The 27,056-nt window shown below is 43.7% G+C and overlaps 1 protein-coding gene across 18 annotated transcripts in view; it reads right to left on the reverse strand.

Moving 5' to 3' along the window:
* Positions 1–1,144: 1,144 nt before the first annotated feature.
* The window catches only part of osbpl8 (oxysterol binding protein-like 8), a 197,148-nt gene continuing 171,236 nt past the window's right edge, over positions 1,145–27,056 (reverse strand). For 14 of the 18 annotated variants that reach the window (XM_086009552.1, XM_086009537.1, XM_086009533.1 and 11 more), the window contains 8 exons: positions 25,714–25,811; positions 24,279–24,368; positions 23,879–24,015; positions 12,901–13,086; positions 11,929–12,082; positions 9,611–9,716; positions 7,611–7,719; positions 1,145–2,807 (listed from right to left, as the gene is read on the reverse strand). In XM_086009552.1, coding sequence (XP_085865678.1) covers positions 2,672–2,807; positions 7,611–7,719; positions 9,611–9,716; positions 11,929–12,082; positions 12,901–13,086; positions 23,879–24,015; positions 24,279–24,368; positions 25,714–25,811 — 1,016 coding nt within the window. In that variant the 3' untranslated portion in view covers positions 1,145–2,671. Of the gene's footprint in view, positions 2,808–7,610; positions 9,099–9,610; positions 9,717–11,320; positions 11,493–11,928; positions 12,083–12,900; positions 13,087–23,878; positions 24,016–24,278; positions 24,369–25,713; positions 25,812–27,056 lie in introns of those variants that run through there. The other 4 variants (XM_086009538.1, XM_086009550.1, XM_086009544.1 and 1 more) reach the window with 3 other exon arrangements.

The raw sequence follows: 27,056 nt of genomic DNA on the forward strand, positions 1-27,056 counted from the left end.
CAGGATTCTCTATTAACCGGCAAAATTCAGGAGTAGGTTCAGGTAAGTTTTACTGTATATTAGTAGCCGTGTAACAGGGACTCCTGCACCTGTGGCCGTGTAACCGGGGCTCCTGCACCTGTGGCCGTGTAATGGGGCTCTCGTACCTTGGTAGGTATACATCTCCGTTTTCCGGAATTTTTAATCAACCGGCACCATCCCGGTCCCGTAGGTGCTGGATACCAAAGAGTTTCCTGTAATTTTTTTTATACAAGTGAATTTGGTTGAGGGATAAATATTGCCACCGAGGAGAACTCCCCTGCGCTTCCAAATAGTGCCATAGGATCTTTTACGGCTACCGGAGAGGGCAGCCGGAGCCTCAGTTTAACATCGCATCCAAGACAGTGCAGCACTCCCTCAGCACTGCAGTGTCAGCCGAGATTTTTGTGCTCAAGTTTTTGGAGTGGCACCCGAACCCACAACCTTCTGACTCAAGAGGCGAGAGTGCTACCCACTGAGCCACAGCTGACACACAACGAGGAAGAGTCACGGACCTCTGAAATAGGTTGCCAGTGAGTGCGGATTCGCTGCAAGTGTTCAAAAGGACGAGGCTCTGTGAATGGAATCCATCTTGAGCTATAGACGTTAGGTGGGCTAACAGGGAGTAGTGACATCAGTCACGCTGGTCTCCTAGAGCTTGCGAGATCACCTGCGGGGAGGTCAGAGAGGAGTTTTTCCTCCCAGAGTCTTTTCCCAAATCAGCCCGAGGTATTTTCGGCTCTTTTTGTTTGCCACTCCCAGGAGATTGCGAGACTTGCACGGGAGGTCTTGGGATGGGTTGATGGTGTGTGTAGATTGCACATCAGAATGGGGCCGCTAGATGGTGTAGCTAATCTTGTTCTTACGTTAAACAGCAAGAAAGCACTCAATAATTCTTCTAAACGATGCATTCTCAGCACACATTTTTGGTTTCTTCTCTTGATTTGTTTGATATTGAAAGACCGAGATGGACCTCACCTCCCCTCCCGCCGCGGTAACCGTCACCATCTCAAGTTCCAAGATGACACAAAAACAGCATTAATGCCATAGCACTTCAATTTGAACAGGACAAGTGCTAAATTAAGGTCTTTCTGTCTGCAGAATCAGCTAACAACACACCAGGTGGTCAAAGGGGTGATCACAAATCTTTATTACATTAGTGATCATAAATATCACGTTACAAGTGATGGTGCTTTTACAAGTGGTTATTAAAGGAGTGAGACCCGAAAGTACTTGTACACATCTTGCCATTAGTTTCTGCTACTGCAACTGTACTGCATTTACAAACCATTCCCCCAAAAAAACCCAGGAAACCTGACAGGGGGGAATAAATGGAAGTGAGTGTGTGCCACGGTGTCCATTTGTTTAGATATTTATTAGTTAAGTGAACCTTGTGTGAAAATACAGAATTTATGGAAACAAAGAACTTTGATAAATCTTAGTTAACAAAAGGCTGTTTTATGAATAAATACTTAGGTACATTGAGAAAACATTCACATGATCTCACCAATGGCTTTCCTCAGTCACACATGTCAGACTTCTTTTATTTAATATATAAAAAAGCACAACACTGGTCCTTTGAAGCATAATCTGTTTTTTTTCTAACAGTCACCATAGGTTGATGCAAGGATAACGTTTAGAAAGACTCTAGTTTAAAAATGTACTAGATTTGCAGAACTCACCTTTGTATAGTACACCCAAAAACCAAAATCACAACATAATCCTGTTATATGCAATGGGTTGGGACGGACCAAAAAAAATGTTACTTACAACCAGACTTGCACATAACAGGAACAACTGATGTGAAGTCGGGAATAAACTGAACTTGTTAATATGTTTCGATTAATTTGACTAGAAATGACAGAATAAAACCTGACTTTACAAGCTACCATACAGGTATTAATGGCAGTGTTAGGTCATGACAACGAGGCGTTAAAATAAATTTAAAGAGAAAACACTACATTTGGAATGTTGTAAGGCTTTTTTCCCCCTATGGCACAGCCCTAACGTATTTGTTATTAGCATATACTGAAAACCGCTATGAAATCATCCAGAAGGCACTGCTTTACATTCCTCCAACATCCCGCCCCTACAGAATAGGTTTTGACCTTTTAAATACAAATATACTTTGGACCCTGCTAAGAGTACTTCAATCCGAACTAAACATGTACACTAAGCTCACCCGTCTCTCTTCAGGGGCTGTAACATTCATAAACTAAGCACTAGTTAACAGGTAATACTAGAAACAGCATTCAGAAAATGCACTTTTGTATATCGGACGAGTATTTCTGCCGTTACTGGTATTCTAACATTTGCACATTATTTAGTATATGGCTTCTGCTAAAACTGGCTTAACTACAGCAGTTGTAAAAATTGATCCTTGAACCTAACTAGTTACGTACGGAGCATCAGCGAGCGTGGGGTGTTTCTTTAAAGCACTGTATTTCATTGCCAGATAATTATATATACATATATATTGTACACACAATGAAAAGTTTTCAAAGCACTTTGTCATCAAATTAGATGCACATCTAGTCCAACATTGTGTCTGGCACCCTTATAGTCTAGAGATCCACACGTTCTGAAGAATGACCCCTTCAGGCCATGGATCCTGGTCGCTCCCATATATGGCTTCGTTTGGTTCTGGGCATGGTTAATTGAATATGTAGTTAATAACAATCTGGAGCAGGATGAGGAAGAGAATGACGACATAGTCTCTGTGCTGCAAAAGATTCTGATTTGCACTCGACTGGCTTGGTGCTGTCCGACTCCGTAGGGCTGCCAAACTTCTAAAATAAAGAATGCACCTTTGAATCCAACAAACGCAAATCGCACTGGGTTTTATAAACACTGAATATTTCCGCCAGAGCGTATCATGCAAGAAAAATCCACTTTATTTAAATTTTGGTTACGTGTCTGAACACTCTCGCTAATCCGTGATATCATCTTCTTCTAACAAATCTGATGCCAACAGTGCTATCTTTGAATCTCTTCGGTCCTACACTTGATACGTGCACCGCATTAATCAGCCAGGTTGGTGATGCAATTGGGGAGCTGCTGAACAATTCGACATTTTCCCACAAAGGAGCAGGGAGGAGGTGGCAGGGAAAAGTGGAGGGCAGGCAATGGGAAGAGGGAGATGGGGAGAAGGCAGGGGAGGACTAAGATGACAGCAACTTGTATTTACATAGAAACATAGAAGATAGGAGCAGGAGTAGGCCATTCGGCCCCTCGAGCCTGCTCCGCCATTCAATGCGATCATGGCTGATCATCCAAATTCAGTGCCCGGTCCCCGCTTTCTCCCCATATCCCTTGATCCCTTTAGCCTTAAGAAATATATCTAACTCCTTCTTGAATATATTTAATGAATTGGCCTCAACTGCCTTCTGTGGTAGAGAATTCCACAGGTTCACCACTCTCTGGGTGAAGAAATTCCTCCTCATCTCTGTCCTAAATGGCTTCCCCCTTATCTTTAGACTGTGACTCCCCCGCCATCAGGAACATCCTTCCTGCATCTAGTCTGTCTAGTCCTGTTAGAATTTTATAAGTTTCAATGAGATCCCCTCTCATTCTTCTAAACTCCAGCGAATATAAGCCCAATCGACCCAATCTCTCCTCATACATCATTCCTGCCATCCCAGGTATCAGTGTGGTGAATCTTCGCTGCACTCCCTCCATGGCAAGAACATCCTTCCTCAGATAAGGCGACCAAAACTGCACACAATACTCAAGGTGTGGTCGCACCAAGGCCCTGTACAACTGCAGCAAGACATCCTTGTTCCTGTACTCGAATCCTCCCGCTATGAAGGCCAACATACCATTTGCCTTCTTAACCGCCTGCTGCACCTGCATGCTTACCTTCAGCGACTGGTGCACAAGGACACCCAGGTCTCGTTGCACTTCCCCTTCTCCCAATCTATTGCCATTCAGATAATAATCTGCCTTCCTGTTTTTGCCACCAAAGTGGATAACCTCACATTTATCCACATTATGCTGCTTCTGCCCAATCACCCAACCTGTCCAAATCATACTGGAGTTTTTCGGCATCCTCCTCACAGCACACAAGCCCACCCAGCTTTGTGTCGTCTGCAAACTTGGAGATATTACATCGAGTTCCCTCGTCTAGATCATTAATATATATTGTGAATAGCTGGGGTCCTAGGACCGATCCCTGCGGTACCCCACTAGTCACTGCCTGCCACTCGGAAAAAGACCCGTTTATTCCAACTCTCTGCTTCCTGTCTGCCAACCAGTTCTCTATCCAAGTCAGCACCTTGCCCCCAATCCCATGTGCCTTAACTTTACACGCTAATCTCTTATGCGGTGCCTTCTGAAAGTCCAAATACACCACATCCACTGGTTCTCCATTATCTATTCTACCAGTTACATTCTCAAAAAATTCCAGTAGAATAGTCAAGCACGATTTACCTTTTGTAAATCCATGTTGACTTTGTCCGATCCGGTCACTGTTTTCCAAGTGCTCTGCTATTACATCTTTTATAATGGACTGTAGCATTTTCCCCACTACCAATGTCAGGCTTACCGGTCTATAATTCCCCGTTTTCTCTCTACCACCATTTTTGAACAGTGGGGTAACATTAGCTACCCTCCAGTCCATGGGAACTGTTCCAGAGTCTATAGAATTTTGGAATGTTTTTAAATGCAAAAAAATGCCCAAATTTATAGGATAAAGAACCGGGAGTCAAGCTATGATGGGGGGGGGCGGGGAAGTTAAAAATAACAGTATCAGCACAGTAATTTATAACTTGGATTCTGTTCAAGATCCTTTGCAGTTTGCAAGGACAGACAGTGGTTCTGACAGCAAATTAGCTTTATTACTGAATGTGACATGGTTTATAAATTGTGTAAATTTGAAAGCATGCCTTTTCCTGCTAACAATGACCCTTCCAGATCCCCGACTGTGCTTACTTCACATCACAGGATAACGAGCTGAAATCTCAATAACTCGCTGGCCCAGGTAACTTAGAATTCCCAGGAGACACCAGCAAATGGTTTAGGTTTCACCTCGAGCAAAGCTAATTTCAAAATAGCCCAACACAGGTGGTAATGTAATAACTCGCTACGTGTAAGGAGAGTGAAACACAGACAATTGGTTCAGGGGCAGGAAGCATTAGAGTGGAATTACAGGAGCTTCCAAACCTATTGTAGGCCCAAAACGGGGAAAATGAGGAATATTGATTTTTAAAAAAAACGATAAATGAAGCTCCCAAATTGATTTTACGACAGCAAACCCAAGTGAGTGGGTCAGTCTCTGCCTTTGGGGCCTCTGGAGATGCCGTCAATCGTACACTGCGATTGGCGAATGATAACTTGTTTCTGAAGGTCAGGGAATGCTCTGCTGCCCCCCAGTGGTCAGCTGAGGACAACTCAAACTCACCCAGTGAAGAGCAGATGATCTGAATTTTAGCCGAGGCTTGCTGCGGAGCCCCTGGGGTGGAGTCCAACACCTGGGCGTGGACCAGTGGGGTAACTCCGGCTGTGAAACAACCGCGCTAGCTGAAGCCAATAGCAGATTCATAGCCCATGTCATAATGTCATCCTATTTTACCAACTGGAAATATGAGTCGGCCTCACAATGCCTGTGAGGGGAAAGGCTATCAAATCAGTTTAAAAAACACTCAAAAATGCAGTAAGAGAATGAGAGAGACATGGAAGGGTCGTTGCAAATATAAAAAGGAATGCTTCAAATTTACACAATTTATAAATCATGCCACATTAAGTGTAGCTATTTTTCCACATAGTTTGAGTGAGTTTGCAATCGTATATCTATGAATTTTTAAATCTATTGCCTGGAAAGAGGAAAGCCACTTACAAGTGTGATTAATATTGAATAATTAGTAGTAATTACGAGATAAATATTCACGGGTACATTTTACAGCTCACCTAATGCTGAAAGGAAGAGTGTTATGGGAAAGTCACCGATTTGTTTCAAAAACGTTTAATTAAAAAACACCCCTTTGGTTCAGCAGTCAAGTGCACTGCTGGTGCAGGACAGTTACACATAGCAAGATCCCAGATACCATTCACGGACGGCAGTGAACCAGCTGACTGCCTGCACGGCAGTGCGCCGTTACAACAGGCGCAGCAGTCCCGGGGCTTTGGAGTTGTGGAGGAAACAGCCAAGATCCAAGCTTCCGATTACTATCCTCTGTTGTAAAGTGAGGGAGGGAGAGAGGGAGAGAGGGGGAGAGGGAGAGAGGGGGAGGGAGAGAGGGTGGGTGAGTGAGGGGAGTGAGGGAGCGAGGGAGGGAGTGCGTGAGCGTCTCTCTCTCTCCAACAAAGAATGGTCACTTGGGTGAGGTCCTGGAGGCCTGTTGGTGTCCAGGGAACTGTTCCCCAACATCAGTAACCATCTGCACATTTGGAAGCAAGTTGTATAATGCAAGAACCTGTTAAAGAAACCGGTATAAGAACATATGAAATAGGAGCAGGAGTTGGCCATTTGGCCCTTCGAGTCTGCTCCGCCATTCAATAAGATCATGGCTGATCTTCGACCTCAACTCCACTTTCCAGCCCGATCCCCATATCCCTTAATGTTCAACAATCTATCGATCTCTGTCTTGAATATACTCAACGACTGCGCCTCCACAGTCCTCTGGGGTAGAGAATTCCAAAGATTCACCACCCTCTGAGTGAAGAAATTTCTCCTCATCTCAGTCCTAAAATGGCCGACCCCTTATTCTGAGACTGTGACCCCTGGTTCTAGACTCCCCAGCCAGGGGAAACAACCTCCCTGCATCTACCCTGTCAAGCCCTGTAAGAATTTTGTATGTTTCAATTAAATCACCTCTCATTCTCCTAAACTCTAGAGAATATAAGTATAATTTTCACCCTTACATAATCTCCTGTGGGAGGTCAATAAACTTTTGAGGCGACTCGATTCTGTCTGAAAATTATTTTCCAGATTACAGCACTCTGAAGACATGACATTCTTTGGGAAAAGATAAAGCAGTATATCACGCCTATTAAGAGCACAGTATTGTTGCAATGTGAGTAATTATTTTTCAGATTAGGCCGTCAACAGCTGCATTGGCACAATAAGACCAGAGGGTGGTGAATCTTTGGAATTCTCTACCCCAGACGGCTGTAAATGCTGGATCGTTGAGTATATTCAAGGCTGAGATCGATAGATTTTTGGAGACTAGGAGGAATCAAGGGATATGGGGATCGGTGGGAAAGTGGAGTTGAGGGCGAAGATCAGCCATGATCTTATTGAATGGCGGGGCCGTGCGGCGGAGCCGGCTCCAGGGGCCGTGCGGCGGAGCCGGCTCCAGGGGCCGTGCGGCGGACTCCTGCTCCGAATTCTTATGGTTTATGCAGGGCTCATTTGCTTAGTCTTTAGATTTTGCTCCATCACCAGATGCTGCCACTGCTCCATCTGCTCTATTATTACTAAAACTCCAAAATTTGCTCTTTAATCTCGATTGTTAATAATGACATGCATCACCGAAACCAACACCAGGTGAATCACCTACCCACACAGTCTTGGTGAGATCAGGAACTCTGTCTGCGGAGGAAACCTGCATTCCAACACCACACATTTTTTTTACATTTAATACCCCATTTCATACCTATTGATCTCCTCCTGTGTATGCTTTATTGAATCTATGGCACTCAGAAGCTCACTAAAGTCATTTGTTTTCTTCCTCAATCTTGTGCTGTGCTTCGCCGTCTTTTGTTCTGTAAGAAACGTATGGAGTCTTACAAGAGGATACATCATGACTAACAGAAAACCGAGGCAGCTGTCGTGCTAAAACAAGTCAAAGCATCAATCTCTCTCAGTACCTTCAAATACTAAACATTCTGAAATTTACCAACAATTTGCCTTTACATAGCGCCTTGAATGTAGTAAAACGCCCCAAGGTGCTTCACAGGAGCGTAATCAGATAAAAACTGACACCAGGTTAAAGGAGGAGATATTAGGAGGGGCGGCTTAAAGCTTGGCCAAGGAGGTAGGTTTTAAAGGAGGAGAGAGGTGTAGAGGCGCGGAGAGGTTTTGGGAGGGAATTCCAGAGCTTAGAGCCCAGGTAGCTGAAGGCACGGCCAACATTGGTGGGGTGAAGGAAGTGGGGGATGCACAGTAGGCCAGAGTTGGAGGAGCGCGGAGGGTTGTAGGGCTGGAGGAGGTTACAGAGTTAGGGAGGGGTGAAGACATGGAGCATTTACATCCCGACGATGTGTTTGGCGAGTCGGGCGGAGGCAGCGCAGCGCAATGAGCAGCAGCAGCAGCCGCGACGACCCGCTACAGCACATCGGCCGGCAGCTCCTTGGCGGGAAGCTCGCAGTCCGACTGGGAGGAGGGGAGCCGGGCATGGTGGCCAGAGGTCGGATCGTGAGCGGGAGAAGCAGGCCACCACACGTGGAACCGGCAACAGTGAGGAGGAGGCCGTGGTGACGAGGAGGACGGAGCGGCTGAGGGACATCGTGCTCCCACTGCCACTGGATGCCATTGAATTGACTTCCTGAACACGGCGCTGTAAGAATAGCTGACGCGTCCCTACGGGGAGTAAGCATTCCATTGTACTAGTTACATATGGCAAATAAAATTGAATTGAATTGACATGGAGGGATTGTAAAGTCAGCTAGCCAAGGCAAAAGAAGTCAGTTGTTAAACACTTCGGTATTCCATCCACCACAAGTCCTTGGGAAATGGCTATTCATAGATCTCTCCCTCTGAAGGTTCTTTGTTGCTTCTCGTCTCCTCTATGCGTTCTCCTATAACTTCCAGAGCTTAAATATGGCATCAGTCTTGGTAATTTCCCTCCCTCAAACAGAACACAGTATGAGTGAGTCAAAATATCTTTTGTGATTGGAATTCAAATTCCAGTCCTCTCACTGCAAATCCAATTATTTATCACTGTAACCGCAGGGTGATTATAATTACTGAAGGACTGAAAAAAACGAACACATACTTGGGTGGCGTCACAGTAAAGCAAGCAACAGATCATTTGCCCAAGACTAGATCATCACGGGTTTGAGTCAGGGGCAGATGTTGCTTGAATCTGCCGAGTTCAGTCAGAAGAGTTCAGACATCTCTGGATTAGGCACTGAATGGAATTCTGTGCAGGGCAGGGGAAGCGGAAGAAAGATCAGGCTGACATTAGCTTCAAATCGGTACCTCGTACTTCTCCAACAGCGCTGATCTCTGTCATTTGGAGAAACATTACTGCCTCAGCCTGACCCACGCTCTGGCAGGATAAGGCGCGACGACAAGCAGCGTGCAACCGGAGAAAAGAGAGAGAAAAAAAAACAGGAGGAGAACTTTGGTGTGTTTTAAATTTATCGGGCTGCTATCCTTGGCTTAGAACGGTAAAGTTAAACAATTTGAGGAAAGACCCGTCTAGCCGATCCTACTCATCCAGTTAAGAGTGCTTCGGCACATCACCCTGGCAGTGCACGCACTGGCCCACAGATTTGTGCCTGAATTTTACGACTGCGTACTCCTGTTTGTGTCCCTACAGAGATGGGAGTGGGTGGTGCGGCACGGTGGGGGTGCGAGGGGAAAGCCTAAATATATAACTAGGAGAGAGAAGTTTGAAGGAAGATAAAAGACAGAGACCCCAAAACTCACTTTCATTCTCCGATGAGTCCTGCTGATCGAGTTCTGGACTGGAGCAGCCACTTTCAGGACTCTGCTGTCCACTGTGCTTACTCCGGGTTCGTTTTGGCGCAGAGACCTACAGCAATTAAATGCAACACAAAATAAATTTGAAAACGCTTTTGTTGGCTCACGTACAAATATCATGACCAGTCTTTCTAAAAGAAAGACCTCGTTTCTATAATGTTCCCCAGAGTAGGTTTTTTTTGTGCCAAAAACTGACCTACCAATGGCTGTAAAAATCAGCTTTTTAAATAAAAAATTTATTCACAGGATGTGGGCGTCGCTGGCAAGGCCCAGCATTTATTGCCCATCCCTAGTTGCCCTCGAGAAGGTGGTGGTGAGCCGCCGCCTTGAACTGCTGCAGTCCGTGTGGTGAAGGTACTCCCACAGTGCTGTTAGGGAAGGAGTTCCAGGATTTTGAACAAGGGACAATGAAGGAACGGCGATATATTTCCAAGTCAGGATGGTGTGTGACTTGGAGGGGAACTTGGAGGTGGTGGCGTTCCCATCCACCTGCAGCCCTTGTCCTTCTAGGTGGTAGAGGTCGTGGGTTTGGGAGGTCCCGACAAAGAAGCCTTGGTGAGTTGCTGCAGTGCATCTTGTAGATGGTACACACTGCAGCCACGGTACGCCGGTGGAGGGAGTGAATGTTTAAGGTGGTGGATGGGCTGCCAATCAAGCGGCTGCTTTGTGCTGGATGGTGTTGAGCTTCTTGAGTGTTGGAGCTGCATTCATCCAGGCAAATGGAGAGTATTCCATCACACTTCTTACTTGTGCTTGTAGATGGTGGAAAGGCTTTGGCTGTCAGGAGGTGAGACACTCGTCGCAGAATACCTGGCCTCTGACATGCTCTTGTTGGCACAGTATTTATTTGTATGAAATGTGATTTCCTCACACAGGCAAAAAGCACTGGCCATTTGAGGTGTAAAACCCAACAACTGTGCATCAACCAGAACACCACAGGATTTTAACATTCGTCAAGATTGTCAAACTAGCAGAAGGGAGGGTGCTTGCCGAGAGAAGCTTCTTGGAGGAATTTTGTTTTTAGTGAGCACTTGAGCTGGGAAATTGAATTTTTATTCACCTCTTGTAGATCAGTAACAAGGTTAGATACAGGATAAACATCGCTGCCTTCTATCCCAACAGTGTTCCGTACCCCAGTCTAGGTGGTACCCTAAACACTTGCACCAGAGTGTAATTCCATTGGCCACACCCATCACCCGAGTCAGTATTTTGAAAGACCTAGAAGGACAAGGGCAGCAGGTGCATGAGATCATCACCTCCAAGTCACACACCATCCCGACTTGGACATATGTCGCTGCCGTTCCTTCATCGTCGCTGGGTCAAAATCCTGGAACTCCCTCTCTGACAGCACTGTGGGCACACCTTCACCACACGGACTGCAGGGTTTTAAGTTGGCGGCTCACCACCACCTTCTCGAGGGGCAACTAGGGATGGGCAATAAAAGCTGGCTTGGCTGGCGACGTACATAGCCGAGAATTAGAATTTTTAAAAATGCTGGAAGGCACTAACCTTTTGGGAAAAAATATCCAATTTCACAACATAATAGAACAACGTTATTAGTTATACGAGTGCTTCAGTAAAAATGTAACACATGAAGCACCGCAATATGCTGGAATATCAACATATCGTATCGTAGTGAAGTATGCAGCTTCGTACCCACGCTTCTGCACAACTGCTACTCTTGATATCAGTCACACTGCCGGGGGAAAATGACACGCTTCCCCCAAGGAGAGGAAGATAACTGAAGAACACAGCGCTCGGTGCTGCCACTTTGGATCTCTTCGCAGCTGGGTGTGGAATGGAGCTGGCAGGGGCTTCTGCCCACCATCTTGGGTCGATGAATGGGAGGAGAAAGAATTTGTGGTTGGGGGGGGGGGGGGGGGGGGGGAGGGAGAGGGAGGAGGGGGAGAAAAGAGGGGGAGGTGGGTGAAATGATTTACAAATACATTGCCACGCTTAAATGACATTCTTTGAGAAGGAAAGAAAAATCTTTCAAAGTATCTTTCAAAATAGCAAGAAAAAAAATCCCCAGCAGTTATATACTCATTAAAAAAAAATTGCTGTGAGGCTCAATCCATTTGTTCATTCCCAAGTATGAGGGTTTTCATCTGGAAAAACTAATGGCATCCTACAGGTAGAATTTCACTGCTGGCCAAGTGGGAGTGGGGGGGGTGGGGTCGGGGAAAAGAGGTGAAAATAGCTGTTTGAGATATTGACGGGCACCAGTAACAATAAATTCGGCATCACACAATCTTAAAACCTACCTGACGTTTGTAACTGTCTTTCCTTCCCCCTTGGCTATTGAGACTAATTATACTGGCAGAACGTACCATTGGAGTCCGGTGCCAAACTTTTGACTGGATGACACCTTCTTTTTCGTACTGAAAGAGGTCATTCAGTGGGTCCCAGGGCCTGGTGCTGCATGCAATAAAATATACTACATAATTAGTCATCAGGCTAAATAGTTACAATCTTAGGACACAGTGCAAGGGTCCCGCGTAATCACAGTTGCGACAGAGATGTGATGCGCTCCATATGTACAATACTGAAACTAAGATGACAAAGGAGGGACAAAAATCAAAAGAAAATAAAAGACAGACAGGAGGTTAGTTTTAGATGGCACCTTACTCCATCTCCCAGAAACATCCAAAAGTGTTTTACACAATGATTTGCTTTCAAGTGCATCGATGTTGTATAGGCAAATACAACGACCATTTCACACACAGCAAAGTCCTGCTAATCTGTTGTTGGTGCTGAGGGAGGAATGTTTGTCAGGACTTGGAGAGAACTCCCCGCTCTTCAAAAAAATGCAGAACGAGTGGATCTTTACAAGGCCACTTGCCAACATACCAGCCGGGAGACCACATTCGGGGCTACCAATCCATGACTAGCTCTTTCAAAAGGAGCCGGCAATGAATGGCCTCCTTCTGTGTTGCACGATTCTATCAACTACGCTCAGTGTTACTGGGAGACTGATTGCCAACAAATAAAAGGAGAAGCGAGACAGAGAAGAGGGAAGGGTTAGGGCAGTGAATTTTTCCTTTGCAGATATTAAAATAAAGACACTGGAACTTAGCCATGCAAAGTAACTCCTGCAATACCTTTCACTGTGCAGAGTTTTGGAAAGGCCAGTTTCAGCACATTGACAGTGTCTCAAACAGAAATGCATACTGTTCTTGACACAATATTCCACTGCACAAGGAGAGCAAGAGTAAAAATATTTTTTGAAGGCTTACTCTGCGTATTTGTACTGCCACTCTCCTGTAACTAGGTCTTGTTCAAACAAGCGAGGAATCCATTCCTCCCCCTTGGCTTTCCGCTGTTTGGCAGCTTGACGTTGAGCTTCTTCCAGGACGAACTTCTCACTGGTGGCTTCATTCTGGTCCTTGTTGTGTATCGCACGAGTTACATGCTGCCACAGTCTGAGGAGAAGATCACAACAAGGAAGACAAATAACATTCATCAAAATTAAACTCTTCCTTAAATAACTTGGATATTTTATTAAACTAGTGACTGGAATTATTTAAAATGTAGTCGAGATTCTGAATGAACTCTTAACAGACCAGGATTACCATCAATTAAAAACAACCATTAATCCAACGCTGTCATCAACAGAACTCGAATGCAAGTTAGAGAATCAAAATGTCTTGTGAATAAGATAGAAGAATACTTTATTTCTGAACAATTTCATAATTAATGATGACTGATGATAAACTGCATGTTTTGAACCCAAGAAATATTATCTAGATCTCAACAAGCAGCATGTACCATTTAAGCGATACCAATTTTAATATTTTGTGCAGTTTTTTGATTTTGTAAAGCCAGCACCTCCAAAACCCGCCACCTCTACCACCTACAAGGGCAGCACGTGCAGGAACACCACCACCTCCAAGTTCCCCTCCAAGTCACACACCATCCTGACTTGGAAATATATCGCCGGTCCTTCATCGTCACTGGGTCAAAATCCTGGAACTCCCTCCCTAACAGCACTGTGGGAGCACCTTCACCACACGGACTGCAGCGGTTCAAGAAGGCGGCTCACCACCACCTTCTCAGAACGAGGGATGGGCAATAAATGCTGGTCTTGACAGTGACACCCACATCCCATGAATGAATAAAAATTGGAGAGAATATATTTAAATAAGCATTTGTGGAGAGAGGAGACGATGGCAGGGTTGTGCAGGCAGACTATATGGTGGAAATGGAAATCTTATTTATAATGCTCCAGTGACATCCTGCAGAATAAAGGGCTCGTCAACTGGCAGATTTTCTCCTAGTTTAGTCGTATGATTATTCCACACCTTAACAACTCATTTACTGCTATGCAGGCCTGTGACAGGAGGGATTATTGGCATAGATTGTTCAAATATTTAAGACAGCATTTTCAGCAGTCCATTATTTCAAACAAATTTATGGTAGGATTTTTTTTCTTTCCGTGCCTGCACTGTATTTGTATCAGATGCTTGTGGGTTGCTATGGCGGTTGCCAGGGCATGGTATGCACTGGAGTGTCCGAGGGGGGCCTGAGTCCATTTGGAGGAGGAGGAAAGAGAGGACGAGCTAAATGACAGTCACAACTGTCCTATAAAATATTGGTAAACCACTCGCCATTCCTGTACGCTTTCTAAATATGGAAATACATTCCCACTTACCACAAAATGATTTGACTAACTGGGGGAAAAAAACAGGGATGCCAATCTCATCAGTATATTTTTGGAGGAAGATAAAGATTTTCTATTGTACAGTGCCTTCTCATGCAACAAAGTACTTTGCATACAATGAATTACACTGAAACCCCCCACCCACCCCCCCTGGTGACTGTTGCTATGCAGGCAAACCAGTCAGCTAACTTGCAGTGAGATCCCACAAACAGTAATTGGATAAATGACTAGATAATCTGTTTTGTCGTGTTGGTCGAGAAAGGAATGTTAGCCAGAATACTGGGAGCACTCTCTCATCTTCAAATGGTACAGGGCATCTTCAAAGTCCACCTGAACCATTAAAGCATATAATCTCCTTTTTCATCAAAGTGTCAGCTGTGGCTCAGGGGGTAGCACACTCGCCTCCGAGTCAGAAGGTTGCGGGTTCAAGTCCCACTCCAGGGACTTGAGCACAAAAATCTAGGCCGACACTCCAATACAGTGCAGTGCCGAGGGAGTGCTGCACTGCCGAAGGTGCCGTCTTTCTAAACCAAGGCCCCATCTGCTCTCTCAAGTGGACATAAAGGATCGAAGAGTAGGGGAGTTATCCCCAGTGTCCTGGCAGATTATCTGGTCATTATCAGATGTGTGTGTGCAGGAGCTTGTTGTGTGCAAATTGGCTGCCACGTTTCCCACATTACAGCAGTGACGACACTCCCAAAAAAAGTATTTCATTGGCTGTAAAGCGCTGGTGGTCGTGAAAGGCACTATATAAATGCAAGTCTTTTTTTCCTTCTTTTTCATGCTTATACACTGCAGGAGCATTCGCAGGCAACCCTGGTTAGACCACACCTGGAGCACTGTGAGCCGTTCTGGGCACCACACCTCAGGAAGGATATATTGGCCTTGGAGGGAGTGCAGCGTAGGTTTACCAGAATGACACCCAGACTTCAAGGGTTAAGTTACGAGGAGAGATTACACAAACTAGGGTTGTATTCCCTGGAATTTAGAAGGTTAAGGGTTGATCTGATCGAAGTTTTCAAGATATTAAGGGGAACAGATAGGGTAGAAAGAAACTATTTCTGCTGGTTGGGGATTCTAGAACGAGGGGGCATAGTCTAAAACTTTAGAGCCAGATCTTTCAGGAATGAAATTAGGAAACACTTCTACACACAAAGGGTGGTAGAAAGTTTGGAACGCTCTTCCGCAAACAGCAACTGATGCTAGATCCATTGTTAATTTTAAATCTGAGATTGATAGCTTTTTGTTAACCAAAGGTATTAACCGATACCGGCCAAAGGCTGGTATATGGAGTTAGGTCACAGATCAGCCATGATCTCATTGAATGGCGGAACAGGCTCGAGGGGCTAAATGGCCTACTCCCGTCCCTAACCCTTTGAATTCTGTGTGACTTGCAGTTACACTGAGCCATTAAGGGACTATGGTCATTGGTTGTTCAAGAAGGGTTTCCTGAGTTTATGCAGAACTTGAAACCCAACATAGCACATAAAAATGGCAATTTAAGTAAAATAAAAAAGGATGAGCACACAGTAATGTTGATTTTAACACTTGGAAAGCTATCTAGGCATAGGAACGCACAGGACTGGAAAAGACCATTGGAGTTCATCTAACCATTCCCACAGGAGTGCCTAAAGGTTGCAACTGATTATTCACGCACTCTGCAGGAGAATGAAGGTACGCGCACACTTCAGGCTACTCAAATCAGAAATTTGAATCTACTAGGTGAGGGTGAAAATCTGAATGGAAGTGAACGTTTTGGCATGTTAGATTGAGGTCACTCCTTCATTGAAGTGCTGAATCCAAATATACATCAATTAGAAGAAAATACATTGCAATTTCTTTTTACAAAAAGCTAATGACAAAGTATCAGGACATTCAGAAATTGATTCTTATTTTACATGGAATTACATAGACTTTACAGCACAGAAACAAGTTATTCACCTCAACTGGTCCATGCCGGTGTTTGTGCTCCACATAAGCCTCTTTCCACCCTACCTCATCGAACTCTTCTTTTCCTTTCTCCCTCATGTACTTATCTAGCTTCCCCTTAAATGCATCTATGCTATTCACCTCAACCACTCCCATCCACATTCTCACCACTCTCTGGGTAAAGACATTTCTCCTGAATTCCCTATTGGATTTATTAGTGCCCATCTTGGATTTATGGCCCCTAGTCTTGGACTCTCCCACAAGTGGAAGCATCTTCTCCATGTCTACCCCATCAAACTCCTTCATGATTTTGAAGACCTCTATTAGGTCACCTCTCAAGCCTTCTCTTTTCTGGAGAAAAGAGCCCCCGCGTTGAGGACAGAGGAAGGGAGTATTTTCCATTAATGAAATAACTTTGAAAATACAACAGCCATTCCCCGTTTGAAGGATGATAATAGATGTGGAAGTTTAGCAGAAAGAGATTTTATAGCCACTGGCGTTGACTGACATTAACCTTGGGAGAGCTGGAGTGGAAAAAATGCTTGAACAGTAGGTCGAACATTATTAAGGGATTTTACCATTGTCTAAGAGATGCAGGTGACGTGGACTTGCAAGAATAAATAATTTCACCATCACGGTAGCTGATGCCATCATCCGGCTCATTTTTTGGGATAGGCAAGTCAGGAAGACATCCAAGCATATATTCCCCAGATCCATAAGAGTGTTATTCCCATAATCTAGAAGGCAATTCCAGCTGGTCTATCCAAAGTAACGAGATTTGGTGATATTTCCATAAAATATGGCTTGGCTTTTCTCAACACCTGCCTTCGCTATGACCCATTTGACTTGGAACCTCAGGGGATCCACATTCCCATTTTAATCTATTTTCTTGCCTCTCTCGATGTTTGACCCCTCCTCTCCATTTCATGCACCATTCTTGGTCAACGGACCTCTCCTCAAACCTTGGGCAATACTGCATGGAAGTGGTTCCATTTTCTCCTGCTTGCTCCGAGGACTCACCTCACTTCCACCCCATTTATTTCTATATACTGCCCAGCGGAACACACCATGAATGAACCATCTGGCGTGTTCAGCTCCAACAGTGCACCACCAGGCTACTATATTACTCAAAGTTCGATTTGATAACACCGCCCCAATGTTCTTGCTGCTGAATATATATATATATATATATATATATAAAAGATGACTTGCATTTATATAGCGCCTTTCATGACCACTGGACGTCCCAAAGCGCTTTACTGCCAATGAAGTACTTTTGAAGTGTAGTCACTGTTGTAATGTAGGAAACGCTGCAGCCAATTTGTGCACAGCAAGCTCCCACAAACAGCAATGTGATAATGAACAGATAATCTGCTTTAGTGATGTTGGTCGAAGGATAAATATTGGCCAGGACACCGGGGATAACTCACCTGCTCTTCTTCAAAATAGTGCCATAGGATCTTTTACGTCGGCCCGAGGGGGCAGATGGGCCTCAGTTTAACGTCTCATCTGAAAGACGGCACCTCCGACAGTGCAGCACTCCCCCATTACTGCACTGGAGTGTCAGCCTGGATTTTTGCGCACAAGTCCTGGAGTGGGATTTGAACCCACAACCTTCTGACTCAGAGGTGAGGGTGCTGCCCACTGAGCCACAGCTGACAATACTTCTTTTTCCATCTTAAAAGGAAAACGCCACGTTCTAAACAACTCAGTGATGCAAACACTTCTCCAGGCCTAATTCCGAGCGCTAATTTATAATGCATGGAAGGCATTGCATTTCCCAGTATCAGATAGCCGAATAAATGTAGAACAGAGGGATAATTGCATCGTAATTCAAGCAGAGTTGTTCTATGTGTCCAAACTGCCTAAGCACAGCCTGAGTGATTTATGAACAGAAGTCAGATACTTCAGTCATATATCGCCGATCCTTCATCGTCGCTGGGTCAAAATCCTGGAACTCCCTCCCCAACAGCACTGTGGGAGCACCTTCACCACACGGACTGCAGCGGTTCAAAGTGGCCTGCTCACCACCGCCTTCTTGAGGGCAATCAGGGATGGGCTTTAAATGCTGCCCTTGCCAGCGACGCCCACATCCCGTGAACAAATAAACAAAGTCTATAATTTTGCATTTTGTGCGTGTCCTGGGTGTGACAGCGCGAGAAAGTAACAAGAAGTGATACATTAAGACAAATGAAAAAATATGGTGTGCCCGCTCTAGTATTGGACGTAAATTATTTAAAAAATAAATCACACAATGAAGGAACATGATGCAGTATATTCATAATTTTCTTCTTGTTAAACACAGCTTTCTCTTTAAAGAGTATGTTTCAAGGTAGGAAGCATCCTAAGAAACTAAGAACTTGCATTTATATAGCGCTTTATCACTTCCTCAGGATGCCCCACAAAGAATTCACATCCAATGAACTAGTTCTTGAAGTATAGCCACAGTTGTTACTTAGCCAAACACAATACAGTATTGATAAGCAGCCTGACCTCCACTTTTTCAGTTTATGTTGTTGTTTGAAGCCCTTGGTGAGGTGTTGCCTGCAAAACAGTCCTAAATATCAGTGCAGTTTAAAGATTTTTTGACTATTGTTCTGCAGAAAGGACTTGGAAAAGAGTTGCATCCAAGGGTTGTGTTTTAATGTATTCACACAATTAAGAAGAAAAAAAGGTGGTTAAAATATTAATTTTCCACAACACCGTTAACAATAAGCAATTTTGTGTCCCCACATGCATCTTCAATCTTTTTTAAAGTAGACATACAGAGCAATAGTTATGATCACACTCGATTAAAATCAGTCCAACTAGTCTGTGTAATCATACAAAAATATTGAACACACTACACCTCCTTAGTTGAGTGGGTCGTCATACTGGAATTAAAAGAAATAACTCCTAAATATCTGTGTTCTCATGCTAAGCCTGCTTAAAGCTTTTCTTTGTCAATTTCTCTTTGAAAAGCTGACTTACTGTGTGTCTCATCTTTTAAAGTCTTCCTGTGTGCACAACCCTATGCCAAACAACCCTGCTGATCGTTTGGGATGAGGGACCTCCCAGCACACTGGGTGTGAGGTTTTCAGCAATGACCAGAACAGGCTAAAAATTGCTTACAGCCTTTGGGGGGAAATTAGTATTTTTATTAACACTTTGCTTTATAACATAACCCCTCAACGTAATTCTTATTTTCCAAAACCTTTCTGTAGAACAATGGTCAAAAAATTCCAAAACTTTACAGCATCTGTACTTAACCTGACCTACAAAGTAAAAAAAAGTTAAATGCTGACTTTGTATATTTTTTCCCCTTCAAGGATTCCAGATGGCATTTAGCTTTCAGATCACACTAAACTTCAAGCATTTTAAAATAAATTGTGTTTTTGCCTGTAATTGACCAAAAGTTCTCTTTACATCAAGAGACACCCTCAATTAGTTGAAAGGCTGAAGAACTTCACATAGAATTTCTAAGGTTCCGTATAATTCAAAGAGCACTAAACTGGAGTAAAACGAGCTGGTGGGATTTTAGTCAACAGGTACTGAGCTCCCCAAAGCAGTTATGATTGACTTTCAATATGGGTGTTTTCTACCAATATAATGCAAGAAATAGGAGCAAGAGCAGGTCATTCGGCCCTTCGAGCCTGCTCCACCGTTAAAGAAGATTATGGCTGATCTTCTACCATAATCCCATCTTAGACTGGGTATTATGTAATGAGAAAGGGTTAATTAGCAATCTTGTTGTGCGAGGCCCCTTGGGTCAGAGCGATCATAATATGATCGAATTCTTCATTAAGATGGAGTGTGAAATAGTTGACTCAGAGACTAGGGTCCTGAATTTAAATAAAGGAAACTACGATGGTATGAGGCGCGAGTTGGGTAGGATTGATTGGGGAATGTCACTCAAAGGGTTGACGGTGGATAGGCAATGGCAAACATTCAAAGATCGCATGGATGAACTACAGAATTTGTTCATCCCAGTTTGGCATAAAAATAAAACAAAAAAGGTGACTTAACCGTGGCTAACAAGGGAAATTAGGGATAGCATAAGATCCAAGGAGAGGACATATAAATTGGCCAGAAAAAGCAGTAAAGCCGAGGAAAGGGAGCAGTTTAGGATTCAGCAAAGGAGGACAAAGGGATTAATTAAGAGGGGGAAAATAGAGTATGAGAGTAAGCTTGCAGGGAACATAAAAACTGACTGTAAAAGCTTCTATAGATATGTGAAGAGAAAAAGATTGGTGAAGTCAAGTGTAGGTCCCTTGCAGTCAGAGTCAGGGGAATTTATAATGGGGAACAAAGAAATGGCAGACCAATTAAATACATACTTTGGTTCTGTCTTCACAAAGGAGGACACAAATAACCTCCCAGAGATGTCGGGAACATAGGGTCTAATGAGGGAGGAACTGAAAGAAATCAGTATTTGTAGGGAAATGGCGTTAGGGAAATTGACAGGATTGAAGGCCGATAAATCCCCAGGGCCTGATAATCTACAACCTAGGGTACTTAAGGAAGTGGCCCTAGAAATAGTAGATGCATTGCTGGTCATCTTCCAAAATTCGATAGACTCTGGAACAGTACCCGTGGATTGGAGGGTAGCTAATATTACCCCACTATTCAAAAAAGGTGGTAGAGAGAAAACAGGGAATTATAGACAGGTAAGCCTGACATCGGTAGTGGGGAAAATGCTAGAGTCCATTATAAAAGATGTAATAGCAGAGCACTTGCAAAACAGTGACAGGATCAGACAAAGTCAACATGGATTTACAAAGGGTAAATCGTGCTTGACTAATCTACTGGAATTTTTTGAGGATGTAACTGGTAAAACAGATAAGGGAGAACCAGTGGATGTGCTGTATTTGGACTTTCAGAAGGCTTTCGATAAGGTCCCGCATAAGAGATTAGTGTGTAAAGTTAAGGCACATGGGATTGGGGGCAAGGTATTGACTTGGATAGAGAACTGGTTGGCAGACAGAAAGCAAAGAGTTGCAATAAACGGGTCTTTTTCCAAGTGGCAGGCAGTGACTAGTGGGGTACCGCAGGGGTCGGTCCTAGGACCCCAGCTATTCACAATATATATTAATGATCTAGACGAGGGAACTAGATGTAATATCTCCAAGTTTGCAGACGACACAAAGCTGGGTGGGCTTGTGTGCTGTGAGGAGGATGCCGAAAAACTCCAGTATGATTTGGACAGGTTGGGTGATTGGGCAGAAGCATGGCAGATGCAATATAATGTGGATAAATGCGAGGTTATCCACTTTGGTGTCAAAAACAGGAAGGCAGATTATTATCTGAATGGCAATAGATTGGGAGAAGGGGAAGTGCAACGAGACCTGGGTGTCCTTGTGCACCAGTCGCTGAAGGTAAGTATGCAGGTGCAGCAGGCGGTTAAGAAGGCAAATGGTATGTCGGCCTTCGTAGCGAGAGGGTTAGAGTACAGGAACAAGGCTGTCTTGCTGCAGTTGTACAGGGCCATGCTGAGACCACATCTTGAGTATTGTGTGCAGTTTTGGTCGCCTTATCTGAGGAAGGATGTTCTTGCCATGGAGGGAGTGCAGCGAAGATTCACCAGGCTGATACCTGGGATGGCAGGAATGATGTATGAGGAGAGATTGGGTCGATTGGGCTTATACTCGCTGGAGTTTAGAAGAATGAGAGGGGATCTCATTGAAACTTATAAAATTCTAACAGGACGAGACAGACTAGATGCAGGAAGGATGTTCCCGATAGCCGGGGAGTCCAGAACCAGGGGTCACAGTCTAAGGATAAGGGGTAAGCCATTTAGGACAGAGATGAGGAGGAATTTCTTCACCCAGAGAGTGGTGAACCTGTGGAATTCTCTACCACAGAAGGCAGTAGAGGCCAATTCATTAAATATTCAAGAAGGAGTTAGATATATTTCTTAAGGCTAGAGGGATCAAGGGATAAGGAGAGAAGGCAGGAACAGGGTACTGAATTTGGATGATCAGCCATGATCTCATTGAATGGCGGAGCAGGCTCGAGAGGCTGAATGGCCTACTCCTGCTCCTATCTTCTATGTTTCTATGTTTCTATTTCAACTCCACCTTCCCGCACTAACTCCATATCCCTTGATTCCCCATGAGTGCAAAAACCTAACGACCTCTGTCTTGAATATACTCAATGACTGAGCACCCACAGCGCTCGGGTAGAGGATTCCAAAGATTCACCACCCTCTAAATGAAGAAATTTCTCCTCATCTTAGTTCTAAATGGCCGACCCCTTATTCTGAGACTGTGACCCCTCGTTCTAAACTCCCTAGCCAGGGGAAACATCCTCCCAACATTTACCCTGTCAAGTCCTGTAAGAATTTTATCTGTTTCAATGAGAACACCGCTCATGCTTCTCAACTCTAGGGAATACAGGCTTCGTCTACTCAATCTGTCCTCACAGGGTAATTCCCTCATCCCTGGAATCAATCTAGCGAACCTGTGTTACATAATTCTCCTGTATCGAGGAAGTACAAGTGAAATTGCATTAGGACATTGGAAAGTGTCTCTCTCACATTATCTCCCACAGTTTCCTCTAGTTACAAGTTTGACACCTCATTGTAGCTTAAGTTGAATGAGCGGACTGGAGGAAGTTTGAAAAGCTGGTTGTCTGACTGAATGCTTTGACACAATAAATTAAGCATCACTGAAGTGGTGTCTGCTTTGCAACAATGCTAAAATTGTGGTATAAAGCTGGATTTAGGGCCTGGCCCAATTCCAGAATCAAAGCACCGAGACCCTCCCTGGAAGAGGTATGTGTACATTGCTTTGGGAGCAATGCCAAACTTTTTTTTTGGGAACCTTGAACCTTCTGGGCACTTCTTCAAGCTAACTGGTTAATTAAATTAACAAGTTAATTAAAATAGACAGTGAGGACAGGCACTGCCATCGAATTCTCTAAACATTTAAAGTTTAACCACCGGGTGAGGAGAGGGTTCTTTTCTGGGTATGAGCATTGGCATTCCAGCCAGGTATGAATGGGATACTGCCCAGATGGAACCGATACCAGTTGCTGCAGTTCAGATGCAGCATTAGATTCCTATATCCAATCAGATCAGATCAAAACCAAGTGGCTCAGGTGGATACTTCGAATCTAAAAAAGACTTGCATTTATTTACATCACGACCACTGGACGTCCCAAAATCGCTTTCACAGCCAATTAAGTACTTTTTCTTTTGGAGTGTAGTCACTGTTGTAATGTAGGAAACACGGCAGCCAATTTGTGCACAGCAAGCTCCCACAAACAGCAATGTGATGATGACCAGATCATCTGTTCCAGTGATGTTGGTTGAGGGATAAATGTTGGCCAGGACACCGGGGAGAACTCACCTGCTCCTCTTCGAAATAGTACCATGGGATCTTTTACGTCGACCTGATGGGGCAATGTACACATACCTCGGTTTAGCATCTCAGCTGAAAGACGGCACCTCTGACAGTGCAGCACTCCCTCAGTACTGCACTGGGAGGGTCAGCCTAGATTTTTGTGCTGAAGCCTCTGGAGTGAGACTTGAACCCCCAACCTTCTGACTCAGAGGCGAGGGTGCTGCCCACTGAGCCACAGCTGACAAAAAGGGAGAGTAGTATCAAAGTAAAGTGAAATGGGGTACAGTCGGAGAGGACCCTTACTTTTCGGATTCCATGTCCTCCTGCTCATCGAAGAGCACAGTGCACCTGGTTAGTCTCTGCTGTCGGATTTCAGGTGTGGGGTTCCAGAACACATCTGATACACCAGTCTTTTTGTCATTGATCATCACTTCACTATCCTATAAATTGTAAAAAAGGAAACTAAGGCTCTTTAAAAGGGTTAATTCGTAACATTTATCAAATGTCACAAAATGGTTTACATACATTTGAAATTCTGCAAAGAATCAAAACAAATGACTGTACTTCTAGAATATTTACTTTCTAATACTGTTTCATAAGCAACACATTCCTTATTAAAATATTGCTTGTAATCCATACTCTTTAAAATGAATGACATTTTCAACATTAACAAATTACCCCAAACATACATCTCACTACTCACCCAGTGTCCTTCCAAAGTAGCCAAAACCTCTGACCCCAGCTTGATTTTTCCAAATATCTGGTTAACATTGTTGTTGCTGCCTAAAAATGGCTGGAGACGTTACAATGATTGATTATACAGCATTGGAGGGGGGAAAAAACACCACAATATTATAAACTTTTGGTGTGCAGGTAGTTTTCAATTAAAGTTGAGATAAAATTGCCAACTTCTTAATTTTTGTAGTGTTGAGCTTTCAAGACAAACATCAATTTTCCATTTGATCCTGCCACTTTACTACTAGGGTCACAGGAAATCGCCACTGATTTTCTCCCTCCCGGTGAAAGCCCGAGCTTCACTCATCTTGGTGTTTCTCGTTACCACCGGCAGAGATAAGCAACTCACCGGGTGGGGATGTGCAGCCATGAACCCCATTAGCAAGGACATTTTAAATGTCAAATTCTTTTCTTGACAACACCTGCGCGGCAAATGTGATTAAGGTTCAATTTAATTCACACGAGGCATGTGATTTATGAATTTGGCAAAATAATCAAACACATTTAGCAATAGTAGTGTTTGGGTTTTAACACTGCCATTTATCTTACTCAACTACTGGTGTGTTGAAACCCAAATTAAGCTTAAACTGTGTATAATTTCCCAACTAAACACAAGCAGATGCTGGTAGTGCTGATTTTTGTATATTGTCTCATCTGTACACTGGACAAAAGACCAGTCTAAACTATTGTTTCTTTCCTTTGGGGAAAAAAAAATAATTTATGTAAAACAACTATATTGGCCACCTTAAATGAGGTTTTATAATGTCAGAGTTTTTAAAAATCCCATTTTAAATTTCGTTTCATTTACTCATTTGTTTTTCGAAAAAAGAACTTTTTGTACAAATACCGATTAAAAACAATGTTTTGGGCAGGAGAAAACCATTAGCCGGTCTAGCCGACCCTTCCAAACCTCCCAGTCTCCTGACCATGATTCTGGAACTAGAAGCCCCGCATTTTCTTTCCTAATAAGATTTCATCCAGTCCTTTTAAAAAAAAAAAAAAACACTAGGATGTGAGATCCCAAAAAATGTGCAAAAGAGCCCATGGGAGAAAGTCCATTATCCCTCGGATAGCCCAACCCAAGTGCGGAATTCAACTGTGGGGAACTGTGTGTGCAAACCCACGTCCCTACTATCCTATGGGGCACTAATCCACTGCACTACTAATTGAGCCCACTGGAAACAGAGTTCCAAAGTTTGCTTATAATGTTAACTTTATTGATTTTTGAGGACATTGTATCCTTCCCCATGAATGAAAGCCATGAACACAAGTTCCAGCTCCTTTTTTTTTCATTTCCAAACAGGAAACTAGTTTACTGATAAATGTTGCCGTCAAAGGCAAAAGAATTCTAAGGTATTCCCCAAAATTAAGCTGAAATAAAGTAAAAGAAACCATCAACTAACCTTCAACTTGAATCCGATTATTGCACTGTATCCTGTTTTCTCACACGTGATGTTAACATGGCCTCCAAGTTCAAGAGTCATTGGCCCATAAACAATTCCTATAAAGTAATAATTTAGGAAAAATTCTTAATAAGTTACATACTTCTGTGCATCTTGGGTCTACCACATGTCCATCACACACCAGACTTCACACTTGAAGAATACATAACAACATACCAATTTTAAAACACAGTTAATGAACTGGAGCCAGAAATTTACAAGAGATTTCTTGCCCTGAAATTGAACTGAACAAATGACAAGCAGCTCCAATTCCCTGGATTCTCACGAGAAAAGGTTGAGCAGTGGCTTTAAAAGGGCCAGGCCACAGGTTGGTAGCTAAGCATCACGTCCATGCTCCGGACTACCAGTCAGCAACACCACTGGCGGTCCAACAGTTTGTAAAAAAAAACTCCACTTTAGCACGTGATTTTACTGTAACAGCGCGTTTGTTAAATTTTGCTGGATTTTGAACAAATATTTCTTAATCAGACACACAGAGAAGGAAACTAGAAAAAGATGCTAATGGCTCTAGTTCAGTAAATAGATGGCCATGTTAAATTCCCTACATTGGAAATAAGAGCATCTGCAAAGGCCAACTGAACCTTGCTCATGGAATATGAACAGGGAGTAGGTAGCTCCGCACTTTCCATTGCTCGGCTGCTTTCCAACACCAGACTTCAAATTAAGTACAACTTCCACGTGCAATAAAGAAATGGCCATCACCAGGTAGTCCTTCCCCCCCCCACCTGCTGGAACACAGCACCCCTTGAGTCAAGTCTTGATCCCTTTGGACTGACAAAGCATGTAATGAGATCTTTAGGATCAGCGTACCAATAAAACAATAGTGATGAGGACAATGAAAGATCAGCTGGCAGAAAAAATATTTTTACTGCGTGTTAAAGCAGCAAATGGTGAGAAACATCAAAAGGTACAAAGCTCCAAGACACACTGGATTAGAAAGAGAACAAATGATAGGCTGGGATGGAGCTTTTTATCTGGAGGATTCATGCAAACGTAGCGAAGTGATTATGCTGCTTAGTCAAAACAATAATGCTTGGTGAAAGCACGTGGACTGTTCCAGGTTATTGCCTCACACTTGGCCTCAGCAGGAACCCATGCTGGTCCAAGATATGGCCATTGTACAAGTAGAGTGAGTTCTGACTTCATCTACTGGATCCTTTCCTGTCTGGGAACACGACAGGAAGTTACACTCCAATATACGAACTGCTGTTTATGAAAGATTTTTTATAAAGGCTTGTTCCTAAAAGAAATGAACAACTGCTTGGACTGGTAAAAGTCCTCTG

This window comes from Somniosus microcephalus, chromosome 16, assembly GCF_052327205.1.
Source record: "Somniosus microcephalus isolate GS21.2 chromosome 16, FLI_Smic_1.0, whole genome shotgun sequence".
Lineage (NCBI taxonomy): Eukaryota > Metazoa > Chordata > Chondrichthyes > Squaliformes > Somniosidae > Somniosus > Somniosus microcephalus.